The sequence below is a fragment of the Papio anubis genome, chromosome 5 (assembly GCF_008728515.1).
Source record: "Papio anubis isolate 15944 chromosome 5, Panubis1.0, whole genome shotgun sequence".
NCBI classification, from domain to species: domain Eukaryota; kingdom Metazoa; phylum Chordata; class Mammalia; order Primates; family Cercopithecidae; genus Papio; species Papio anubis.
In genome coordinates this window covers 56,130,969-56,156,859 of record NC_044980.1, presented here as the reverse complement: position 1 = coordinate 56,156,859, position 25,891 = coordinate 56,130,969, and the positions used below count along the sequence as shown (strand labels likewise).

The window sequence follows — 25,891 nt, the reverse complement described above, 5'->3', positions numbered from 1 at the left end:
TTTTCTACTCTATTTCATTTTTTAAAGATGGCTTGTCACAATTTTTAAAACTGATTTTACAACCTATAACGGGGTGGCCACCCACTATTTGAAAAACACTCTTTTAGGTTTTTGAGATAAATATCAATCTAATAATCATATATACAAACGTATAACAAATGGTAATAACTGCTCAGAGGAACAGGGCAGGGTGATGGAAGACTATCATTAGAGAATTCTGGCTTTGGATTGCTAGGGTAAGCATACCTTGATGAAATGGCACTGAGGTGAGACCTGCCTTAAGTGGATTAAAAGCTAATTAAAAATGAACTAAAGGTCAGGAAAGGAGGGAAGGGTCTGCATGTGAGAAGAACTTGAGCATAACCCTTAGGCAGGAAAAAACATGGTGCATGGAAGAAATAAAAGGCACTCTATGCAACCCAAGGATAGAAGATGAGAGGAAGAGTAATACAAGATAATCCTCGAGAAAAGAAGCAGGGTCAACTGAGTGGCTTGGTTGGTGAGGAGCTTAGTTTTTTTCCCTGAGAGAAATGAATGGGAATTCATGACAAGTTATCAAAATGGAAGAAAGAAAAACTCTAAATAATAAAAGATGTTTTGTCCTGATATGCATCAGTTTCAACATTCCTACCAAGAAATATTATGCAGCCATAAAAATGAATGTGGAGCTTCTCTATGCATTACAATGGAAAGATATCCAGGACATACTGTTGATTGAAAAAAAAATCAAGGAGAATAAAAATATACACAGTATACCACTTTTCAGGCAATTAATGATGTTTATACTAGATAGACTAACCAAGAAAAGGAGAAGAACCAAATAAATAAAATCAGAAATGAAAACAGAGGCATTAAAATTGATACCACAGAAATAAAGAAGATGATCAGAGACCTATTATGAACAACTATATGCCCCAAAACTAGAAAACCTAGAAGAAACAGAAAAGCCTGAGCAGACCAGTAATGAGTAGCAAGACTGAATCAGTAATAAAGAATCTCTCAGCAAAGAAAAGCCCAGGATCAGATGGATTTACAGCCTAATTTTACCAAACGTAGGAAGAACTAATACGAATTGTCTTGAAACTGTTCCAAAAAATCAGAAGACAGAATCCTCCCTAACTCATTATACAAGGCTAATGTCAGTATGGTACCAAAACTAGACAAGGACACAAGCCAAAAAGAAAACTACAGACCAACATCCATGATGAACACAGACATAAAACTCTTTAAAAACTAGCAAATCCAATCCAACAGTGTGTCAGAAAGATTATACAGCATGATCAAATGGATTTTACACCAGGGATGCAAGGATTGTTCAACATGCAAATCAAGAAATATGATACCAGAATAAAGAACAAAAAACATATGATTATCTCAATAGACACAGAAAAAGCATTTGTAAAATGCAGCATCTTGTCATGATAAAAAATTCTCAGCAAACTAGGCATAAAAGGAACATATCCCAAAATAATAAAGGCCATATACGAAATACCCACAGTCAACATCATACTGAATGGGGAAAGGTTGAAAGCATTCTAAGAACTGGAACAAGACAAGAATGCCCATTTTCACCACTCATATTCAACATAATGCTGGAAGTCCTAGTCAGAGTAATCAGTCACGAGAAGTAAATAAAAGGCATCCAAATTGGAAAAGAAGTCGTCAAATTATCCCTGTTCACGGATCATACATTCTTCCATCTAGAAAAACGTGAAGACTCCACCAAAAAGTGATTCAATTTGATAAACGAATTCAGTAAAGTTGCAGGATGCAAAATCAACATACAAAAAGTGTGTTTCTATATGCCAATAACAATCTACCTAAGAACCAAATCCTACTCACAATAAGTACCAAATAACAAAATAAAATACTTAAGAATATATTTAACCAAGGAGGTAAAATATTTCTACAAAAAAACTGTAAAACAGTGATGAATGAAATTAAAGATGACACAAATGGAAAAATATCCCATACTCATGGATCAGAAGTATTAATATAAGTAAGATGACCCTATTGCCCAAAGCAATCCACAGATTCAAAGCAATCCTTATCCAAATATTGACATTTTTCACAGAATTAGAACAAACAATCCTAAAATTCATATGGAACGAAAGAAAGAGCCCAAATAGCCAAAGCAATCCAAATAAATAAAAAGAACAAAGCTGAAGCATCATATTACCTGGCTGCAAATTATATTACAAGTCTACAGTAACCAAAACAGCCTGGTGCTAGTATAAAAATAGACACATAGACCAATGAAACATAACAGAGAACTCAGAAATAAAGCCACACATTTACAACCAACTGATGTTCCACAAAATTCACAAGAATATACACTAGGGAAAGGACACCCTTTTCAATAAATGGTGTCCTTTTTGGAAATAAATTTCAAAAAATTGCATAGCCACATGCAGAAGACCAAAGTTGGACTCCTATGTCTCATCATAAAATGTAAGACCTGTAACTATAAAAATACTAGAAGAAAACCTAGGGAAAATTATCCTGGACACTGGTCTAGGCAAAGCATTTATGACAAAGACCTCAAAAGCACAGAAACAAAAATAGAGAAATGGGACGTAATGAAACTAAAAAGCTTCTGTACAGCAAAGGAAATAACAGAGTGTAGAGATAACCTGCAGAATGGAAGAAAATATTTGCAAACTATTCACCTGACAAGGAACAAAATCCAGAATTTACAAGGAAATCAAACAACTCAACAACAACAACAACAAAGCCCACAAATAATCCCATTAAAAAGTGAGCAAAGGACATGAGACATTTTTCAAAAGAAGACCATCACTAACCATGAGACAAGTGCAAGTCAAAACCACAATAAGATATCATCTTAAACCAGTCAGAATTGCTATTATTAAAAAGACAGAAAATAACAGATGTTGATGAAGATGTGGAGAAAACAGAGCTCTTATACACAGTTGGTGAGAATATAAATTAGTATAACATCTACGGAAAACAGTATGGAGATTTCTCAAATAACTAAAAATAGAACTACCATTCCATCCAGCAATCCCACTACTGGGTATCTACCCAGAGGAAAAGAAAACATTATATGAAAAACACCTGCACTCCTATGTTATATCACAGCATTTTTCATGACAGCAAAGATATGGAATCAATCTAAGTGTCTATCAATGAATGATGCGGTACAGATACACAATGAAATACTATTTGGCCATACAAAAAAAAAAAGAATGAAATCACATCCATGCAGCACCAAAGATGGAACAAGATGCCATTATATTAAGTGAAACAAATCAGACACAGAAAGACAAATACCACATATTCTCACTGGTAAGTGGCAGCTTATGTACAGAAGGGCATGGAGTGTGTGGAATGATAGACAATGAAGACTTGGAAGAGTTGGGGGGTGGGTGACGAGAAATTACTTAATGGGTACAATGTACATTATTCAGGTGATGGATGTCCTACAGCCCAGACGACACACCACCATGAAATCTATGCATGGAACAAAATTACTCTTGTACCTCAAAATTTATACAAATAAAAATGATAATAAACAAAATACACATAAATAAATAATGAGGTTTATAAAAGAGCTTACATATTAGTATCTCCTTATATATGCATAAAATATTTTGGAAGGACATTTGAAAGAGTACAGGTAACCTAGTTACATGGGGGAAGGAGACATCATTTAAAATTATGGAACCATGTGAATATATTTATGTATAAAAAATAACTTTATCTGAAATATGGGGGATGAATTGAGGGGCAAAAATACATACTGCTATTCTGATGGTGTGCATACAGGATGATGATAGTTGCTTGAAAAACAGCAATGAGAGCAGAAATGGAGAGGATGACAGGATTTCATAAATGCAACAAGAACTTGGTGAATAAGTGGATATGTTTAGTATGGGAGATGAGCAGATAGAGAGAGACATGAGTTTCTGGATTAAACAACCATATGGAATACTGGAAAACTCACTGACACACAGACCACCAGAGAAGGACAAGGTTTGGGAGTCAGGAGGGGCAGCGTTTAGGTCATGAGCTTAGTTTTAGATGTGAATTTGACATACCCTTGAGACAGTGGAGAAGAGGGAAGAGGATTTCAAGGAGGAAGCTGGATATACTACGGGAAACAGTAAACTGTTTAAGAGCATCTAGGACCAAATCCTAAGGAAGGCCAACATTTAAAGGCTGCATAAGTAAATGAGCAAGGATGACAAAGGAAATAAGTGGCCTCTTAGGAAGATTGGAGAGACCAACTCTTCCAGAAAGAGAAAGTCATTCCAAGTAGGGACTGGACAAGTACGTAGAAGTGAAGCTCCATGAGAGCAAGAATTGTATCTGCCCTGCTTACCACTGCTTCCTAACACCCAGCCACTATCAGAAGATCAAGTACTGGGAGGAAGGGGGAAAGAGGGACGGAGAAAGGCACATATACATTTTCTCCCCTGGAAAAAGAATTCTTAGTTAAAAGGTTAAGAACCACTATAAAGCATCTTCATAAACATTATCTCATTTTCTCCTCACAATGTCCCCTGGAGGCGAGTATAGATCATGATCCCCATTCTACAGGAGAAATGGGTTCCAATTGGTTATGACTTGTACACAGCCACACTGCTAAATCCAGTCTCCAGGTTCTTTTTTCTGCCGATGAACATATTCTAGGATCCTAGAGCTAATGTTGAGCCCCGAGGTCATCAAGGGAGGGGCTGTCAACCCTAAAGCAAATAAATATTTAAGGAAGGGTACTGGTATGTTTGTAGGCATTTGTTAGCATGCCTCTTTTTTACAGAAAGCTTTAAGGATACACAATGATGTGAAGTTAACTACTAGGTCTATAACTGTATCCCACAGAAATTCAGAGACCCTAATCCATCCCATCTTTTTGATTCTACAGACACACACACACACACACACACACACACACCCTTGCACAAAATACCTATAGATTCTTTACATAAATGCCTCAAAAGAGATTTTCCAAACAACTATTGAATCTTGACTTTTATTTTTAAATTCTTCCCAACATCCTCCTTGGAAATCTGACACATCCCTCCTTATCCTCTTCATGGGGAAACTCTAATTAGCTACTGACCATCCATTTCCACTGGTCCTTCTGATAAACTGAGCTAAACAATAGAATCTTCCATCTCGAAAAACATCTAGCCTCACAGTGGTTACTTCTCCCAATTTTTGTTATTTTTTAAGTTGTTCTCTATGGGCACCAAGGGCCAAAATCCACAAGGAGACCTGCCCCAGAACTACTTGGATGGGGGCTGACTGCTGTGGCACGACTGAAGACATTTCAGCTGCTTGGGTCATACCCATGTCAGACTTGGGGGTCTGATTTGCCACAGAAATAGCCAAATATTTTAAGTAGATCTGAATTTGGTGCAGTCTTCTGTGGCCTGATTAAATTGGCAAAGGGGTCACCATTCAGATACCCCCCAAAAACTTCAGAATATACTCCACTTACTTTTTTTTCACGCCAATAGTGTGTTGCAGGAAGTCAGGGACCCCGAATGGAGGGACTGGCTGGAGCCGCAGCAGAGGAACATAAATTGTGAAGATTTCATGGACATTTATCAGTTCCCAAATAATACTTTTATAATTTCTTATGCCTGGTCTTTACTTTAATCTCTTAATCCTGTTATCTTCATAAGCTGAGGATATACATCACCTCAGGACCACTGTGATAATTGTGCTAACTGTACAAATTGATTGTAAAACGTGTGTTTGAACAATATGAAATCAGTGCATCTTGAAAAAGAACAGAATAACAGCAAATTTTAGGGAACAAGGAAACACAATCATAAGGTCTGACTGCCTACAGGGTCGGGCAAAAAGAGCCATATTTTGTTTTCTTGCAGAGAGCCTATAAACGGACGTGCAAGTAGGAGAGATATCGCTAAATTCTTTTCTGAGCAAGGAATATTAATATTAATACCCTGGGAAAGGAATGCATTCCTGGGGGAAGGTCTATAAATGGCCGCCCAGATGTCTGGGAACGTCTGTCTTATGTGGTTGAGATAAGGACTGAGATATGCCCTGGTCTGCTGCAGTGCCCTTACGTTTACTAGGGAGGGGAGGAACTCCACCACCATAGTAAATTTGTGGTCAGCCCGGTTCTCTGCTCTCAAACCCTGTTTTTTGTTGTTTAAGATCTTTATCAAGACAATACGGGCACCGCTGAACATAGACCCTTATCAGTAGTTCTGCTTTTGCCCTTTACCTTGTGATCTTTGTTGCACCCTTATCAGTGGTTTTGCTTTTTCCCTTTGTCCTGTTCCCTCAGAAACATGTGATCTTTGTTAGACCCTTATTAGTAGTTCTGTTTTTTGCCTTTTGAAGCATGTGATCTTCGTACCTACTCCCTGTTTTACACCCCCTCCCCTTTTGAAACCCTTAATAAAAAACTTGCTGGTTTGAGGCTCAGGTGGGCATCACAGTTCTACCACTATGTGATGTCACTCCCGGCGGCCCACCTGTAAAATTCCTCTCTTTGTACTCTTTATTTCTCAGTCGCCTGACATTTATGGAAAATAGAAAGAAAATAGGTTGAAATATTGGGGGCGGGTTCCCCCAATAATAGTGAAAAGTGATAGAAGAATACAGAAATTACTCTTGACTTAAATTACACAATGTATATTTTTCCTTAAAATTGGATAAATTTTAAAAACACCATATATATATATATGGGGTTTTTTTGTTTTTTTTTGTTTTTTTTTGAGACAGAGTCTTGCTCTGTTGCCCAGGCTGGAGTGCAGTGGTGTGATCTCGGCTCACTGCAAACTCCACCTCTTGGGTTCACACCATTCTCCTGCCTCAGCCTCCTGAGTAGCTGGGACTACAGGCACTCACCACCACACCCGGCTAATTTTTTTTTTTTTTTTTTTTTTTTAGTATTTTTTAGTGGAGACGGGGTTTCATCCTGTTAGCCAGGATGGTCTCGATCTCCTGACCTTGTGATCTGCCCACTTCAGCCTCCCAAAGTGCTGGGATTACAGGTGTGAGCCACCGTGCCTGGACACTATTATATATTTTTAAAATATGATGGATTTTAAAATTGCTTTAATGGACAATTTACATACATACATACATACAGATTTTGGTTCAAGTGAAGAAAAATCTAATAGCAAATGTATAAATATATGAATTATGTTTTCTTAAGTTTTTAAGAAAATCTGAATACTTGTTCCCTCCAAAACTCGTATTGAAATTTAAACTCCAATGTGGCAGTATTGAAAGGTGGGGCCTTTTAAGAGGTGAATGGATCATGAGGGCTCTGCCCTCATGAATGTATTAATCCATTCTTGGATTAGTGTATTAATGGCTTAATGGGTTATCATGGGAGGGAGCTGGTGTCTTTATAAGAGGAAGAGATACCTAAGCTAGCATGTTAGCATGCTCAGCTCCCTTACCACGCAAGGCCCTGTGCCCCCAGTGTCCCCACCAGCAAGAAGGCTCCCACAAGATGCCGCCTCTCAACCTTGGACTTCTCAGTCTCAAGAACTATAAGAAATAAATTCATTTTCTTTATAAATTACTCAATTTCTGGTATTCTGTTATAAGCAATCGAAAAATGAACTGATACATTAAGTTGGGGTTTTTATTTTTATTTTTTGGTAAGCTAGTATTAGAATTAACTTACTTCTTTACAGTACTGGGCAAGAAGGAAATGCACTGGGGGAAAAAAAAAATGGCCCAAAGTCTACACACTAGTTGAGAGGATGGATTAGAATTCAGAAGATTTCAGTTGTAGGCACTGTTTGGAAAAACTATGCATTTTCCAGCAAATAACTTAAGCTCTTCAGGCCTTCATTTCCTTAACTCTAAAATTCTATAATGTAAGGAAAAAAATTAACTAAGCAATAAAAATTAGAAATCTGCTCATGTGATATAGAAATCTTCCTGACTTACTCATAAGACTGCAAGCAAAGATAACTAGTAGGTAAATAAAACATAGATTCATTCTATATTTCAGGAATAAGACATGTACACTATACATAATAGACCAGGAAATTTAATGTCTACAACAATAATTTCCCCAAAAGTACAAATTCATGTATTTAACACTAATGCTAAGTTTTAACTATTTTTATTATACTTTAAGTTCTGGGGTACATGTGCAGAACATGCACATAGGTATACACATGCCATGGTGGTTTGCCACACCCATCAACTTGTCATCTACATTAGGTATTTCTCCTATGCTATCCCTCCCCTAGCCCCCCACGCCCCACAAAACATCCCGGTGTGTGATGTTCCCCTCCCTGTGTCCATGTGTTCTCACTGTTCAACTCCCACTTATGAGTGAGAACATGCGGTATTTGGTTTTCTTTTCTTGTAGTTTTAACTATTTAAATCCTAACATGTCTTGATTACATGCATTACAATGTTGCCTAAGCCTTATATAAAATGTAAGATTTGCAAAATTTATGTCTACTTGTTAATGGCTGTCTATAATCAAAGACAAACCTCTCAGCATTTAGCTTTGAGAAGGGAATGCAAAAAGAAACATAACTCATGTATTTATATAGTTGCTATTAGATATTCCCCCCGTTGGGCAGGAACCAGAATCTGTATGTATGTAAATTAAATGGTCCATTAAAATGTTTTAAAGCCTATCATGTTTTTGCTCTTATTTATATTTATAATAATAAATGCTATAATATTTACAACTGTATAATTAATCTTTGTGGGCATTTTATTACTGAAGCTTAATTCTTCAGGCCTTCGGGGAAAGTCAAATTATCTGTTGGAAAAAAAAAGTAGAACAATTTGGTCTCTCATTCCCAGAGATGGATGTGTGAGTTTGATTTACCCGCCTACCTTGGTAATGTAATGTCACAGGCAGAAAGCAAAGGAGAATTCATGGATATGAAGGACTACTATCTAAGTCTTTGGCATCCCCTGTCTACTGCTTGATTTGGTTCTGATTTAGTTGTGATTTATCCCAACATCAAACTCGCTTGCCCCAATAGTTCTTTTGATAAGTAACGGCATATCAAAATGCCAGAGGCATATTGTGAAAAATAGATGCTGAGATACCACTTCAGACTCACTGATTCAGAATCTTTGCTGGGGATAAAAATGGTAGGAGCAGTAGAATTCTATCTGGAGAGAATGTTAAGCAGGGTGGCACATTCTAGATCTCAATAATTAAAAGTATTTATGATCCTGAGGCATCAGACAGACACCTCTCCAGTGCATCTAATAAAGCATATTTAAGCCATACTGAATGAGGTATCTGTCTCATGCCACGGATACAGTTACTTCTAGGTGTTAGATACCACCAAGTCATTATGCAGATTTTAAACTGAGCTATGAAGACACGTTTATAACTGGCTTATGCTGTTTCTGGTGCATGGAGCTACTCACAGCTTTGACTTCCAATTGAAGACTTAATGCTTTATTTTATCTACTTTGCTGGAAAACAAATTCAAAACAAGAAAGAGCAAAGGTCTTTTGTTTACAAAGTTAACATCTTGCTAACACCGTGAAACCCCGCCTCTACTAAAAAAATACAAAAAAAAAAAAACTAGCCGGGCGTGGTGGCCGGCGCCTGTAGTCCCAGCTACTGGGGAGGCTGAGGCAGGAGAATGGCGTGAACCCGGGAGGCGGAGCTTGCAGTGAGCCGAGATCGCGCCACTGCACTCCAGCCTGGGGCACAGAGCAAGACTCTGTCTCAAAAAACAAAACAAAACAAAACAAAACAAAGTTAACATCTTCGTCTTAACTGTGACCCAACTGCCACAGTAACACCTTTTTCCAAATAATGCTTTTACATTTATATTTATGTAGCAGTGTCCCTGTTTGTTAAAATTAATTCGTCAAATTCAGCCTATCCAGGCAGAATTTAGGCAGCAGATGTCTACACTGCAGAGGTGATTAATTCAGCCTCTTTTGGGGACCCACAGAAGAAGGCCATCTCCTACAGTTTTAGGGTTTGCTGTTAAAGCTAGGAAACATTAAGTCGGTGGCTTACAAAGGTCTTGGTCGATCTGTCTTACAGGCAAAATCTGACATCAACCATTGGCATCGAGAGGGAAAAGGCAAGACAACAAACTTTAGTGACTCAGACTCAAAAAAATTTCTTTCTTTACAGCAGAGAAGAGAGAACTAGAAGACCTCTGAAAGATGATAACACTCAATAAACACACTCTTTAGATCTTTAGAAAAGATTTAAGTTTTATCCTGAATTAAAGTCTCCTTTCAAAGGGGTACTAATGCCTTTATTCCAATTTACAATTTTGTTATAGTTGAAACAGCCAGATCTTTCATCACCTTCCATCCTCTATGGTCACTCCATGTAATTCTACTGCCATAAAATAGTGTGGTGTCCTCTCCAGGAGCGATCAGAGGACAAGCCATTTTCCTGATTGTGGAGGCTAATGACACAGGAAGGCCTGATGTGCACCAGGTTCTGCTCCCCCAACAAGCCACCTTCCTTTCAGCTAAATGCCAAGGAAGTAAATAAGCAGCACTGCCATCAGCATATATCTCAGGGAACTCAAACAGACCTGTCAGGGTTTATGGCCCCTCCTCTATTATTTTCCTCTCTTCTGATTTTATTATTCATCTCTTATTATCATTTAATTTACTTCAGCAGTTCAATAGTATAGGTATTCATGTACAGAAATAATCATCTATTTTATATGGAAAAAAGCAATAAAGTATTTGTACATTCTCTAATGCTCATTAAAAACTGCAGAGTATAAACCCAGAGTGCTTTTCAGGTACGTTATTTTCCATTACTTATCTAATAAATGTATTAATGATTACTCAGTACACAAATAAAGATATTTAAATGCAAAGTTCTCAGGAAGTCTTATTTTTACATAATTCAACTCTTCAGATTTATTAAAAGAGATCTACTATGTTTTCAGGCTTTAAGAATAGTTGACTCCAATTATTTTTAAAAGACTTAAAAAAAAAAACTGGTTCACAAATATTTTCCTTAAATATTTACCACTGCCCTTGAGGACTCCTATCAACTGCCACATCACAATGATGACGGTAATAGCAGCTCACTTTTACTCCTTGACCATCCTGACCTTATAAAATGGGCAGTCTTCATTGTCCACATTTGACAACCAACAAAACCGAGGCCTGAAGAGATTCAGTTACTTGCCCCTTGGTAACAAAGCTGGAAAGCAAAGGGCCAGTATTCTAACTTAAGTTGCCCAACTTCAAAGCTGAAACTCTTAAACACTCTGAATAGTTTTACAGTGGGAGGTATGAGAAACGCCACTGTGGGGGAGATGGGAATGATAAGCTCTTCTAGCCAAACGGGAGAGATCGGAGGCCAGCTCAATGAGAGAGGGATGGGCAAGGAAACTGATCACAGCTGGCAGCAATCTTTTTTAAATTATGAGGGTTGGGATGGTGTCAGAGATGACCAAAGAGTGTGAGGGAAGGCAAGATGTGGAGGCGAAGAGAGGATGAAGGGTATTGGGCTAAAAGTAACCTGGCTGTTTTTGCATTCCCCAACAAATTCCTCGTGGGCTAGAGATTTATAATTCCTCCTAATTAAGAGACATAAGTTCAAAGACGACTTCTTTGGCAATAAAGTGAAATGCAAAAACTTTTCATATTAAGAAAAAAAAGGGATCACCTGTACATGATCATAGATTTTATCCGTTTTTTTAAAACACTTTTTTTTTTTTTTTTTTTGAGACAGAGTCCCGCCCTGTCACCCAGGCTGAAGGGCAGTGGTGTGATCTCGGCTCACTGCAATCTCCGCCTCCCAAGTTCAAGTGGTTCTCCTGCCTCAGCCTCCCAAGTAGTTGGGATTACAGGTGCACGCCGCCATGCCCAGCTAATTTTTGTATTTTTACTAGAGACAGGGTTTCACCATGTTGGCCAGGCTGGTCTTGAACTCCTGAGCTCAACTGATCCACTCACCTTAGCCTCCCAAAGTCCCAGGATTACAGGTATAATAAGCCACCAAGCCCAGCCTAAAAACATCCTTATAGAAACATCAAGTTTCACTTACAACTTAAGGGTAAAACTGGTAATTTTTGAAGGGAAGTTCAGCAGTACTTACAAAATTCAAAATGCATATATCATTTATTCTGGCATTTCTACTACTAAGAATCTATTACATCTATACAAATTCACACATACACACACACATTCACACATAAAGATGGTCACAGCAACAGTGTATATACAGGGAAAAATGCAAACAACCTCCTCAAAGTCATTCAGTGAGTTAAAAGCTAAATATATCCATACTACAAATACTGTACTACAATTAAAATAGAACTACATAATAAGAGTACTAACATAAGATATTCATGACATATTAAGAGAAAAAAACTGAACACTATTTTCTGAATTCTTTATTTTAAAACTTCATATATATGTGTGCACATGTCTGCACATGTGTGTTCATGAGGAAAAATGTCTCAGAATATGAACCATGCTCTCCACAGTGCCTGCCTTGTGAGAATAAGGGTGGTTTTGGAGACTAAGGGAGCTATTGGGAATGGGAAAAAAAATGAGGACTTGCCTTTTGAGATAGTTCAATACTACTACATGAATTCTTCTTTTATAAATTTTCTTTAAGTTTCACTCTACTGCACTTTAAAGATGGTATAGTGAAAGCAACTTGAACTATCTCCTACAGAATATATTTGCTAATTATACAGACCATCAGGAGACCATACCTTTGTTTTACCAACTGTCAACACCAGAATGTTCTATTATACAACAGAAAGGGTATGATACTAACAATCAAATTACCTCCCTAGGATACCTGCAAAAACTGGTTGCTAAGGCAAGCCCAATTACAATAAACACAACCATCCACAGGGAAATAAAAGGAAGGAAAATGTGACATGAGGCCTCCATCAGATGACTCCAGCTGTCACTCACTGGTAGATTTGGAACATAAAAGTGTACATGTCTTTAAAGAATAAATACCCACTTCCTACTAAAAACAAAACAGAATGAAAAATGACAGTCATACTTTTTGCTTAACAGATATGAGTACTTATTACGTCTTAAGTATTGTGCTTACAGAAGCTATCAGGATACACAGGCCACAGTTTCAGCCTGATAAAGCTCACAATCAAATGAAAATGAAGAGCTATGCAATGAAGATGGGACTGCTGAATAGATTTGCTTGTTTGTTTGCTAATACCTGGGATAGTCTGAATAGACTGATATACAACGTGGCCAGGACACAAAGGCATTCAGAGGCAAGGTTAAGCAGGACAGGCAGACATGAATGGAATTCTTGGTCTTGGTTGTGTAAGAACCATGCTCAAACAAATTGAAATGGAAGAACAACACATGAATGCACGCCTGGGTGAAGCTACAGAAGGTACACCTTTGCAGTACAGAGCCTAGGTTCCTCCTATGCCTTTGTAGATAACCACCAGCAAAGACACAGAGCGGAAGAGATCTTAGATGTCATATGTCAACCCTCATCCAATATGTGAATAAATGCCTTCTACATTTGGCTAGCTGAGATGGCATCTCTAGGCACATGACAGGGAAGTGAGGGGTAAGTCTGGGCTACTTTCAGGATTAGTCCAGGCCATAGGAATAAAAGGGCCACTGAAATGATCCTTTCCTTTTTTCCTCTATTCTCGGTTGCGGTTAAGGCCAGTTTCCCCTCAGACTGTCCTTCCTTGTGGTAATCTGCCCAGTACAGGCTAGCCCATAGGAAGATTAGTGTAAGAAAAGCCGTAGGAGAGAAAATAAAAGAGGAGGAAATATGTGCCAGAAAGTCAGGGGAAAGCAATCTGACCTCCAATTATAGTACTATCCATCCCTTTACCGGCTTCTCTCTTCTTAACTATGAGTACTTGTGGATACCCCAATGTGAAGTAAGGTCAGTTATCCTTTTTATAATTATCCATCATATGATTAAAATTATCCCAACACTGATAGAGAAGATTATGAGCATTTTAAATATGAGAAAAAATGGGTCCCATCCAAGGTCACACAGGTAATATGTAGTGGAGACAATACTGGATTCTAGGCCTCTAGATTTTAAGTTCAGTGTTCTGTCCCTACACCACAGTTTACCAATCTACAATACATCTCCTTTAATAGGAAGCATAAAGGACAGAAAAGACCAAGTTAATTAACTACAAGAGTGGGGTTAGCACTTGGAAATCTGTAAGTCTCTAGAAAAGTACTTAGCAAAGACACCAGCTTCTTTTTTAAAAATATGGACACTAGAAAGTTTTATTAGATTATAAAACCAAGAGCAAACAATTTTGCTTTAAAAATACAGAACTACAACTGGCAATCTCCTTGGTGGGCCATTAACATTAACTATCTTACAGCCTCTTTTAGAATGTAGTGGTTAATTTTATAATCTAATTAAAATTATGTGGGAAATTTTATGAAAACATATTGAAATGTAAAATGGTCTACTGACAAGGACTGAACTATTATGATGACAAACTATATTCCAACAACTTTCACTGAATCTGTGACCTTGGATAAGTCACTAAACTCATTCTCCTTGATTTCTTTATCTACAAACTACTGCAATTATAAAAATTGCAAGAATATTGCTCACAAGGAAATTGTGAAGAACAATGTGTGTGAAATAGGCTTGAAAAACTTTAATTCCCCAGGATAAACCTTTAAAAAAAATATTGTAAAATAATAAGAAAAACAACTACTAAGAACAACTACTAGGTTAAGTTCACAAGGAAAAGGGGAAAAACCTACTGTTAACAACATATTTTGTATTTACTCATAAATTATATATAATATGCCTTTCTTCCAAAAAAGATTTGGATAAGCTAAACCTTGTCTTTATGATGCCTACTAATCAAGTCTAAATCATATCTTAACTCTTTTATTTATGTGAGGTAAAAGTGATGCTTTTCCTCAGAGAAAAATTAAATCCTCCCAATATTCATGCTCAAGACTTTTGTCTCAAAGAAAAAGTGTATCCACAAAACCATGCAAGAAAGTACTGCTTTAGAAACAGATTTCTTAAAAGAGAGTGCCTTACATACAGATCTTTATAGGCAGGTGGGATCATGTTGTCAAGTAACTGCAATAACATTTTTTTTTTTTTTTGTAAAACAGTTTTAATCCCACCCCCTATTAAGTCATTAACAATTAAAATAAGACCCTCCAGGGAGCAGATTTCCCATTTCATCACTTAAGGTCACCATGGCTTGCTTCCTACCTCTCTTCTTTTTTACCACTTGTCAAACTAGAATGGAAGGCAGGAAGGCAGCTCATGTAATTGGTCCATTTCCAGGCTGAGAGCAAATTTGATGATAAATTAAGTGAAGAGAAAGCTGGCGGGATAAATTGCTCAAATTCACTGCTCTGGAGAAGCTGTTCCTATACACAAGTTACTAGGAAATCATATTGACTCTAAAGGTAACCTGCAATCTATCCTTGATAGGCTTTCCTATTTTAGAAACTATGAAAGAACTACATCATGTGAATACATTATCTCATCCAACTTTAGTTTACATTGTTTCATTAGTTCCATTATTTCAACACAGACTGAAAAATCTTTCTGATAAGAAACTTTAGGGGCTACTATCCTTCAAAACAAGCAAGAGAAATGCAGAACAAGCAAATCATTACTGATGGAGGCTTTCGGTTTTACTAAAGCTCAAGAGAACAAAGTGATCCTAGCGGATTACATGACCTAAGGAAAAAAAGAGGGAAAGGAGAGAATGCATAAAAGTTTGAAGAAACAGTATATTCTGTTCTCCGCTTCCAATGTACAATTTAGTAAGAAGCCACAAACAGAGAACTCTCTAGGATGACCGTTAGCTGGCCTGAATTTTCACAAGGCAGCAAGATTTGAGGCAGATGATATGACAGAGCAGAAGCCTGCTTGAAAAAGTCCTTGAATACATGTGCTTTTGAAGGGCTGAAGGTACTTCTGTGGCAGCGTTGTTTACACTCCTGTTATTTAACATTGGCAGACTACCAAGTCAAACGCTTTACACACCTCATGATGGCTACTTTAGTAAAGCTGAGCCTGATATGGGGTATACTAGAAGAAATACAACTATGTGGATTTCCTCTGACAGAGAAACCACGCTAGAAGTATCTCACAGCACCACGAGACTTGTAAAAGAATGTTCACAGCAGCTCCTTTCAAAACTAGGCCTATCAAAAGTGAACACAGACAAATAAATAGTAGTATTCTCATACTCAGAAGACTCTAGAGCTGTGCTGTCCAACGTGGCAGCCACTAGCCATATGTGGCTCTGAGCACTTGCAGTGTAGCTACCAGTGTTTTGAGCTATGTTGTGAGGTGTGTAACAGAAACCAGATTTCACAGACTTAACATGAAAAAAAGTAAAATAACAACATTTTTCTTGAACATTTACGAATATTATGATATGCGTTGGATAGATATTTTAGATATACTGAGCGAAAGAAAACATACTACCAAAATTAATTTTACTTGTTTCTTTTTCACTTCTTAAAATGTGGCTATTAAAATATTTAAAACTATGCATGTGGTTAATATTCTATTTCTATGGGAAGGTTCATGTTATATTTCTACTAGACAGTGCTTCACCAGATGAATAAATTACAGGTATGTGAAAAAATATGGGTAAATCTTAACATGATTCTGAGTGAAAGAAGTCAGGTAATACAAGAATCATACTGTATTATTCCATTTATACAAAGTTTAAAAACAGATAAAACTAAATCAATGTTTAATGATGTCAAAAACAACAAAACACAAACTGCAAAGGAAGTGATAACTATAAAACTAGGCAGTGGTTACTAAGGGGAAGAGAAAGGAACTTGTGACTGAAAGGGGGTACTTGGGGCCCTCTCAAGTGCTAAGAGCCATCTATTTCTTGACCTGGGTAATAGTTCACTTTGTTAATCTGCACATTCATATTATATGTACTTTTCTACATTTTTATATCTCGTAATTTTTAAAGTTTACAAAAAAGGACCTCAAACTGCTTTTTTGAAACATTTTTATTTGCTGTATCAACTAACCCACTAAGGAAAACCTAAAAGAATAGGGTTGAGAGACTAGTCCTAGATTTCAAATCAATATAAATAAAGAAATGTAACAACGTTAGGTCCCAGAGCTGTTTAGTCAAAACTGCATTACTTTTTTCAACATTTTTAAATATTTTTAAAATTATATCCAAATGTTTTAAAAATACAAGCAACCTATGTTTTGACAACATTATTTATCTTATATTAATGTACTCTAGGAAATAAGTGGTACGTATATTTCTGAAAAGTTGCACGTATATATTCTTGTAAGTTGACATATTTGCACTGCATAAAATAAACACTCAATAAATGTGTTTACAAATAAATGAGAAAACATGTTCAATGTATAAAAGATTTAAAAGAAATCTTTTTGTATTTTCTTATACAAAATATTCACATTCCAAATTCTCTCTAAACAAGCTCTAATGTTTTTCTAAAAACAATTTATTTTCCTAATATGAGGCAACTGATCAGAAACTTTCCTGCACTGGAAAATAAATTTTAAAAGAAAATGAAAAAATTCACAATAGGCACAAGTCAGTGTATTGACAAGGGTGAATTAAATAAGTGCTCTGCATAACTAATATCTAGTACTTGATGAAATGTGACTAAATATAAAGGAAGTGTAAGAACCAAGCTTTAACATGTATGATTTTTCTGAGCACAAAAGGCTTGGCACCTAACACAAAACACTTCAAAAGAAATGTTTTAGAATACAAATGTAAAAATCTCTTTTGACCAACTAAGAGCAATGCTGATGACCTATTTTACATTTAATTCATTTTTATGCAGAATAATTGAATTTATAAGTGAAAAAGGATCCAGAGAGGACATTTAAAGAGTCAATGTCTATACTCACCATGAACTTGGTTGATTTCTGAATTTTGGGAAAGAATTTCATCTGCTAATTTTTGAGCAGTTGGCAAAACTTCTGTGTGGTGCACTGTGATCAAATACTGTACAAACTTTTGCAGTTGGTCTCTATTCATTTGAAAGAGAGTCTCTGAAATGGGAAGATGCAGTTTGACCTGATCTGGCTTGCGGATGCGGTATAAAGACAGTGCCACAACATGGGCACAATAAAATATGTCCTTGTTTCCACAGCTGCAGGTCACTGAGGTAATCTTGCAACGATCAAAGCTGATGGCCACATTGCAAACAGTTTCTGGCTCCGATTGTATTGCAGGTTCTGTCACTGTGCCGCTCAAGTGGAAACCTTGAGGGTGAAAGAAAGAAAGGGAGGGTTTAGCTTCTGCATTCACATGCCATGAAATGCTCTAATCCTTTGAAATGTGTGGGACTTGACAGCAGCAAGAAAAAAATATGACAGCCTTTATATTCAAGTAAAAACATTCAGGCCACTAACCACTACTAGCACCAGCACCTTACAGGTTAAAAAAAAATGGTATTCAACAGATATGCTAAAGTATTTTACACAACCATATGAAAACATATATTGCCATACATTACCATCATACCTATAGGAAGTGGTTAGATTACAGCACTCAGAGGCCATCATTACTCTACTCTGAATCGGGGTATACAAGACAATAATCCCTTAGATCAGTGGGATCAGTGGTTTTCTTCTTTTTTCTACCCCTTTTTAAAAGTAGAGTCAGTCAGCTCAGCTTTCTTCTCAAAAACAAACTCTCCCCACCTTTATTCTAGGCAGCCACTAGCTGGCCCCAACCAACCAATATTGCAACTCTAAGGGGGTCCCTTTCACAAACTTTGACCAGAAAAATTTTTAAATTTAATAATCCTTTCTGTAACATGCATAACGTATATCCCAATACAGCAATGTCTATGAGCAGCAACTGCTTATAGAATTGCAGGGCCCACCAAATCTCATATACACTACCACCTAAGTAACTCATAATGATGATTCTCTTCCATGTCACATACAGAGGAAAGTTATACAGATGTATGGTTATTACACACACACACACACACACACACACACACACGGTACAAAATTACCAAGGTGGAAAAAGCCTTAAGAGGCCTTATACCTTAAACTTACACCCACACAGAAATCCTCTATGACAGTGGTCCCCAACCTTTTTGGCACCAGAGACCAGTTTTGTGGAAGACAATTAGATAATTTCCCATGGATGGGGGAAGGGGATGGTTTCAGGATGAAACTTCTACTGTTCCACCTCAGATCATCAGGCATTAGATTCTAATAAGGAGCATGCAACCTAGATCCCTCACACGTCCAATTCCCAATAGGGTTTGTGCTCCTATGAGAATCTAAGTCCACCGGTACTGGTCCACGGCCCAGGGTTGGGGGACCCCTGCTCTATGAGCTCCATGACCAATGGCCGTTTTGCTGCCTATAATGGTCCACACATGAGGCATTCACCCAGCCCCGGTGGCCATTTCCCCTTGGACAGCACTAGCTACAGCTTACTGCCTTCTACCACCACTGCCCACCAGGCAGTCCTGACCGGCTTGGCCAGAGGACAACTCCTCCATGCTCTCTTTCCCTACATTGCAGAGGAAGGCTGTCCTAAATTGGGGTGGATGGTAAGGGGGAGCATCCCTTCAATCCCAACCTCTCTCTCTCTCAAAGCCATAAACAGTGGCCAAGGATAAGCCTGAAGGGAGTAAGAAGAATATAGTTTTGGGAACCTCCACGACTCAGACTGACCTCAGGATTTCAGATGCCTGAAACTTGAATGCTACACAGTGAAGCCCTGGGCTCTTTCCCAGCCTTCCTCTATTGATGCTACTTTAATAAAATTCATCTAGCTGGCCACTGTTTCTTCCAGTTCCCCTTCATTCACAAAGAAAAGGATTGCTACCATGTGGGGACTCCGGAAGGGGTGGTGCACATGGAGCTGCAGAGGTAAAATTCAAGAATGACGGCCAGACAATGCTAAGGGTTTACACACAGGACATCTGAACCCCGCTTACTGTCTTCCCCCGCAGAGTCCACCCAGGTCAGACAGTTGAAAGAAATGCTCCTCCTAAGAAATCTTTCAGAGGTAATATAATTTCACCTTGATCATTCTCAGCAACATTTAGTAAAATGAGAAAGGTGTTGCAATAATCTTTATCAAATGCACCAATGAAAAAAGAGCATTCCCTAAAAACAAGTCACTATTACTGCTTCACAATAAGAAATTTTGAGAATTGTCATATAATAATCTTTGGTTTTCTTCCACAAATATTTTGTTTCAGAATGGATATTCCAGTCTCCTTTATGTCTTTTAATCAACAACTTTTTCTGAAAAACCACAATTAAAGAAAGGGTACATAGTAAATATTCTAAAATTTTTAAATATCTATGTTCCCATAAAGAAAAAGTCACATGAAAAAGTAAACACTCCAGCAAATCTCAAAAATGAATAACGAGGGCGGCCTTGCTGTAATATATGCAGATGTAATATAAACCCACAATAATTAAAAATTCTTGGGACAGGCACAGATCAAGACAAGAAAATTACCAAGGGATCATAAGAGAGAGTCTGGAAAGTTCCCAAGCACATTCTGTGCATTTAGTTCAAGGCAAACTCTTGTTTTCCACCTGTCATATATGTACTTGCACAGGCAAACCAGTTAATAGGAAAACTGACCATTTATAAAATCAGTCTCTTCCCACTTAACACTGTCACATTTCTCTTCACCAACCAACTCAGTATATTTGTCTCTCTGCAAAAGTGATATTGGAGATAACATTTTCCCCATCCCCACACCTTGAAGATGGAGAATGATTCTAATCACAGGCAAAGCCAAGACAATTAAGGATCCAAGAGTTAAACCAGTTAGTACTTAAATAGTCTACCCGGAGATAACATAACAGATGCTTCAAAAAAGACTGATTTAACTATCAAAGAAAAGGCCTTGGCCAGGCACGGTGGCTCATGCCTGTAATCCCAGCACTTTGGGAGGCCAAGGCGGGCGGATCACAAGGTCAGGAGATCGAGACCATCCTGGCTAACACACTGAAAACTCTGTTTCTACTAAAAATACAAAAAATTAGCCAGGTGTGGTGGCAGGCGCCTGTAGTCCCAGCTACTTGGGGGTCGGGGGGCGGGGGCTGAGGCAGGAGAATGGCGTGAACCCGGGAGGCGGAGCTTGCAGTGAGCCAAGATCGCGCCATTGCACTCCAGCCTGGGTGACACAGGGAGACTCTCCCTAAAAAAAATAAATAAATAAAAGGCCTTATAAAAACTGGTGAAGCCCTCAAATAGTTTCTACAAAAATGACCTGCTTTATTCACATGAGTTATTCAGTACAAGTCAGAAAAGAAGTATATTGAATCTTGACATCACACAATTATGCAGGAGGGAATCCCACATATTATACAGTTTTGTTACTTAAAATTTACTATTCTTGTAAAGTTTTTTAAAAAGCAAACAATAAAATATTGTGACCTCCAAAACAATTTAAATCCAAGAGAAATGTGAAAGCACAAATAAACATATACATGTCTTATAGCATAACACTCAATATTCTGAGATCATCAAAGATTAAGGTGTTTTATGAATGTTCATTTTCCAAGTAATTCTAGATTATCTTGCAAATGCCCAAAAAATCCAATCATTTTTGGCAAAAGTATTTCTAAATGTCATAAATTCTACTCTGCCCCCCTAATCAGGTGACCATTTAGGGTGTTACTGAATGGGGAAGAACTCCAAGAGACAACTGCAGATGCCAGTATTTTTAAAGTAGGCTCTTTTTGTTACCTTTCTCCACCATCAGCTACCAGGATGACTCCTCTCCTATACTGCTAACTTTATAGAAACTTCTTTGTCCTCAGGTAATGGCATCTTTAATTTGACTAGCTTTGTGGCAGCTATTTAATGCTCTGAGGCCTATTGTTTTGTTTTGTTTGGCAGGGCTAGGGGTGGCTCCCCTTACCTTTAGGTGAGCATGTTAAAGGAGAGAGGTTTTACTTTAAATACAGGAAAATTATACACATACACATAAAGGGCAGCTGGTATATTACTTTGTAAGACTACACAATACAATGACTCAGTCAATATGCAGGAATTTGACCAAGACTACTTCAGGATTGTATAGTGGTGTATTTTGGCCTCTCCAATTTGAGAAACCTTCTTTGAAATTCTACCAACTCATTCTCTGCGGATCCTAAATCATACGAGAGAACCCACAGGACAAACAAGGACACTGTTCCTCCCTCAATAATCCCAATAAGGCTGTAAGACACCCCCCAGCTGGTCTTACCTCTTAGGTTTTGTTTCAAGACAAAACAATGTTCCTGAGAACTGATTTTTGCCTTTCTAGAGTTTTGACAAACTATGATGACCAGCTGTTTTAGGGCTGCAAATGCAGAATCTTCCTCTGGGATAGTTAGCTGTTCTATATAACAGAATTGAGCATACAAAAGGGACAATCCTGCACTCTATGGAAAAACACGGATAGAACTAAAACTGAAATTATGCAAACCTTTTCTTAAAATATTTATTTGACTTTATAAAACATAACCAGTGAAAGACAGTTAATTCCACAAGAGCTTCACAGAACAAACTGTTTTATCATCATGCTGTCATAGAACCCAATAAAATGTTAGAATCCACATTCTTAATCTGCACGAACTGAAGAAAAACAAAGCACAAACCAAGGCATAGTGTTGTATAGTCCTTGGGAATAGACTTTGGTTTGGATCAGGTTCTGCCACTTAAATGCTACGTATCTTACATTAAATATTTAACCTCTCTGAATCTTGCTTTATTTGTGTGCAGAATGTGGCTAGAAATACCTCCTAGGGTTGTTTGGGGAATTAAAATGAAATAACATATGTAAAGCACCTGGCACATAGTAAAAGTGCTCATTAAATTTTATTTCCCTTTCCTTCCCTTCCCAGCTGGAGAAACAGAGGAGGGGTGTCGGACACATTCCCTTTCACCCATAACACTTTCTTTTTCTAAGCTACTGGAATCTTGAGGGGAGGAGGGGTCTAGCCTGTGGAGATGGCTTGGAAAATGAGAGGGATCACTGAGAATGTCTCAGTTAAGTCAGTCAGACAATACTAGAGGAATCACTGCTATTTGATGGCAAAACCAAAATATTTCAAAGAGTTACTTATACCTTTACTCAACCCAGCTCTCTTTCCCCATTTTCCTATTAAGTTCTGTCAACTCACAAATAGTTAATTTTGTGAAAGAGTGTTACTTTCATATAGAGAAAAACTAGAAAGTATTAGGGGAGAATCTTTTTTGGTAACCATAAAGGATTCTAAAATGTTATAATGCAATGATTCTCAAAGTATGGTCCTAGGACCCCCCAAGAGGTTCCTAAGTCTCTTTGAGAGGGCCCACAAGATCAATATTTTAAAAAATACTTATATCTAGACATTATTAGCCATTTAAAATCTTCTTCATGAATGTATGTTTAGTTTTCCAGTATCACATTAGTATGCAATGTGTAATGTAATGATATCACATTCCAGTATCATTACAAACTGAACATAGAGACAGACAGCAAAGTCCAGCGCTCTTCTTTTAAGACAGACATTAAATAGGCTTGCAAAAATATAAAACAGTGTCACCCTGTTCACTAAAATATTTTTGTTTTGAGAACTGCAGATTTTTTAATAAAGATATATTGTTTATGTTGTGAGTTCATTACTGTTATTTGAATGTATAATTTTGTTTTCCTTTTTAATTTCAAACATAGTAAATATCATTAGATATAATTCTCATAAGCAAAAGCACTATGGGCACTTCCATTATTAAGAATGATACCAGAAAGTTGAAGAACTGCTCTTATAATGCACTGCCAAGATGTGGAAGAAAGAACTCCTCTTGTCTACATCATACTGATGTGGCACTATCTGCACTTACATCTTATAGTAGGTCCAAAAGACTCAGTAGAGAAACACTGAAGGGACAAAGTTCTCACACATGAACACATATTCAAATCATCTATGTTAATTTCACATTAAAAAGATTAAGGTTTCTAGAAAGCAAATGTTTAATTCTTCACTGACATTCCAAATTAAGCTTAAGAAGTTAAGCTTTTCTTAAAACATATTTTTCATATCTTAGGTTAAATTTTAATTGCATATAAAAGGGAACAAGGAGACACATGATATCAGACTGAAAAAAAGGGATTTTAAAATACACAAGTAATTTCTAAAAGTTGGCCATTTTGTGCATATATGTATATACACTCAGTTAACTGAAAGACTGTTATAAACTCAAAGCATTAGGAAATTTCTAAGCTAAAATAAACTGGCAGACATGAAATAAACATGCACACTAAAAACTACTGCTTTCATGGCAGATTCTTTCCAAAAAAGTATGCGCCCTGTGTACAAGGCGCCCAAGTAACATATTCTTTGTTGAAAAAGAATTTAACAGAAGCACTGGTGTAGCACTTACACAAATACATCTTTCACCCTTTTCCTAAATAAAAAGAACCCCCAGGGAAATTAAAGGCAGAAACCAAGGCAATGTAATGTTATGGCTGAAAGGGTGGCAAGGGTTGTGAGGAATTTTTCTGTAATTTTTTTAAAGCCAAGTCTAAAAATGCAAAAGTGTTAACCCTCCCATGATAATGTATTTATTGGTTAACTAAACCCACTGCATTAGCCAAATGTATAGTAACTAATACTTGATTATGTAACCTTGGTAAAGTAGATGAGTTAATCATTGCCCCCAAAAAAACCTTTTTACCTTTCCCAACTCTGAGAACTATTGCACTTAATCTAACACGCCACACTACAATAATCGATATTAAAAACAAAAAGTTTTAATGTAAATCATGTACAATTTCCAGATCAGCAGAACAAACAACATAAGGACCCAAGATGGAAACTTGTATAAAATATCATATTCCTTTTCAACTCCATAATTTTCTCAAAGGGAAATTCTAAATTAAAGGGACTGCATCCTGTGAGCTGGCTAATTAAATCCTCTAGCACTAATTTCTAATGCTAAGCTTAAACAGCTTATAGGAAGACATTAGGAGATTTTGCCAGCAATCACTAATGAAGTGGTTTTCATCTTTCCGAAAAAAATATTTTTTAAAGGAAAAGCTTTATTTTAAGACCACCTTAAAAATGCCTATTTGGAACTGAATCACTCCTACACTTCATTAATATTTGAGAGAAAAACAATGGCAAATTAATGCAAAGGCCAGACTGTAAACCACAGTATACCATACAAACAACATAAAAATTTATGGAGCATGCATTGGACGGGCCCAACTAAGAGTTCCCAGCAGTATTCTGCTCAGTATTGGTTGTTTTCTCGTTAATGTAGATTCTTAGACACCATTTTCTTACAAGAATCCATGTGATCAGAATACCTGTATTAGATATGAGTGGCATTAATTATTTAAAATTATTTTTGAAAATAAGACTCTTATCCACTAATTCGGATATCTGCAATGGGCACCTAGAAGTAGCACTAGTTTAAGGGGAAGTGCTGAATTAAAAAAAAAAAAAAAAAAAAAAAAAAAGGCGTATCACTCTGTCATACCAAATCCAGAAGTGCATAAGGGTTCCTCACCACCAACAACAAATTGCCATCAACTAATTTTTCAAGATGTATTTCTGTATTTTCACTTGCATATTTAAGGGAAACCATCATTGTCTAGCCTCAGATTCTGGGTGGGCAGTTGGGGAGGGGGTTGTGATTAAAAGAAAAATTGGTGGAATTTGAATTATTTTCACAACTGTAACTCTGAAAAATGCTTAGGAATGTAAATTATTTACCCCAATCTTTTAAACGTAAGCTGCTTTCTCTGATGCCAACCTTTTCTAATACAAGGAAAGCAGCTCTGGCCTTCCACCCTTCTTAAAGGTGGGGACAGCCCTGGAGCCCTTCCTCTCTAGGATCCCTTGTCACCTGCACACCCCACACTGCCCCCACCTCAGTTCACTGCTCCTTCCTCTCAGGGCTCACTTTGGCCTCTCACCTGGGTCCCAAACTTCTGAAGTGCAGAT

General features: G+C 37.3%; 1 protein-coding gene across 1 annotated transcript in view; it reads right to left on the bottom strand.

The window, feature by feature from the left end:
- ZSWIM6 (zinc finger SWIM-type containing 6) overlaps positions 1–25,891 on the bottom strand; it is a 110,050-nt gene that overhangs the window by 58,070 nt on the left and 26,089 nt on the right. The window contains exon 2 of the mRNA XM_031666819.1: positions 17,828–18,245. Within this exon, the coding sequence (XP_031522679.1) occupies positions 17,828–18,245 (418 nt within the window). The remainder of the gene's footprint in view (positions 1–17,827; positions 18,246–25,891) is intronic.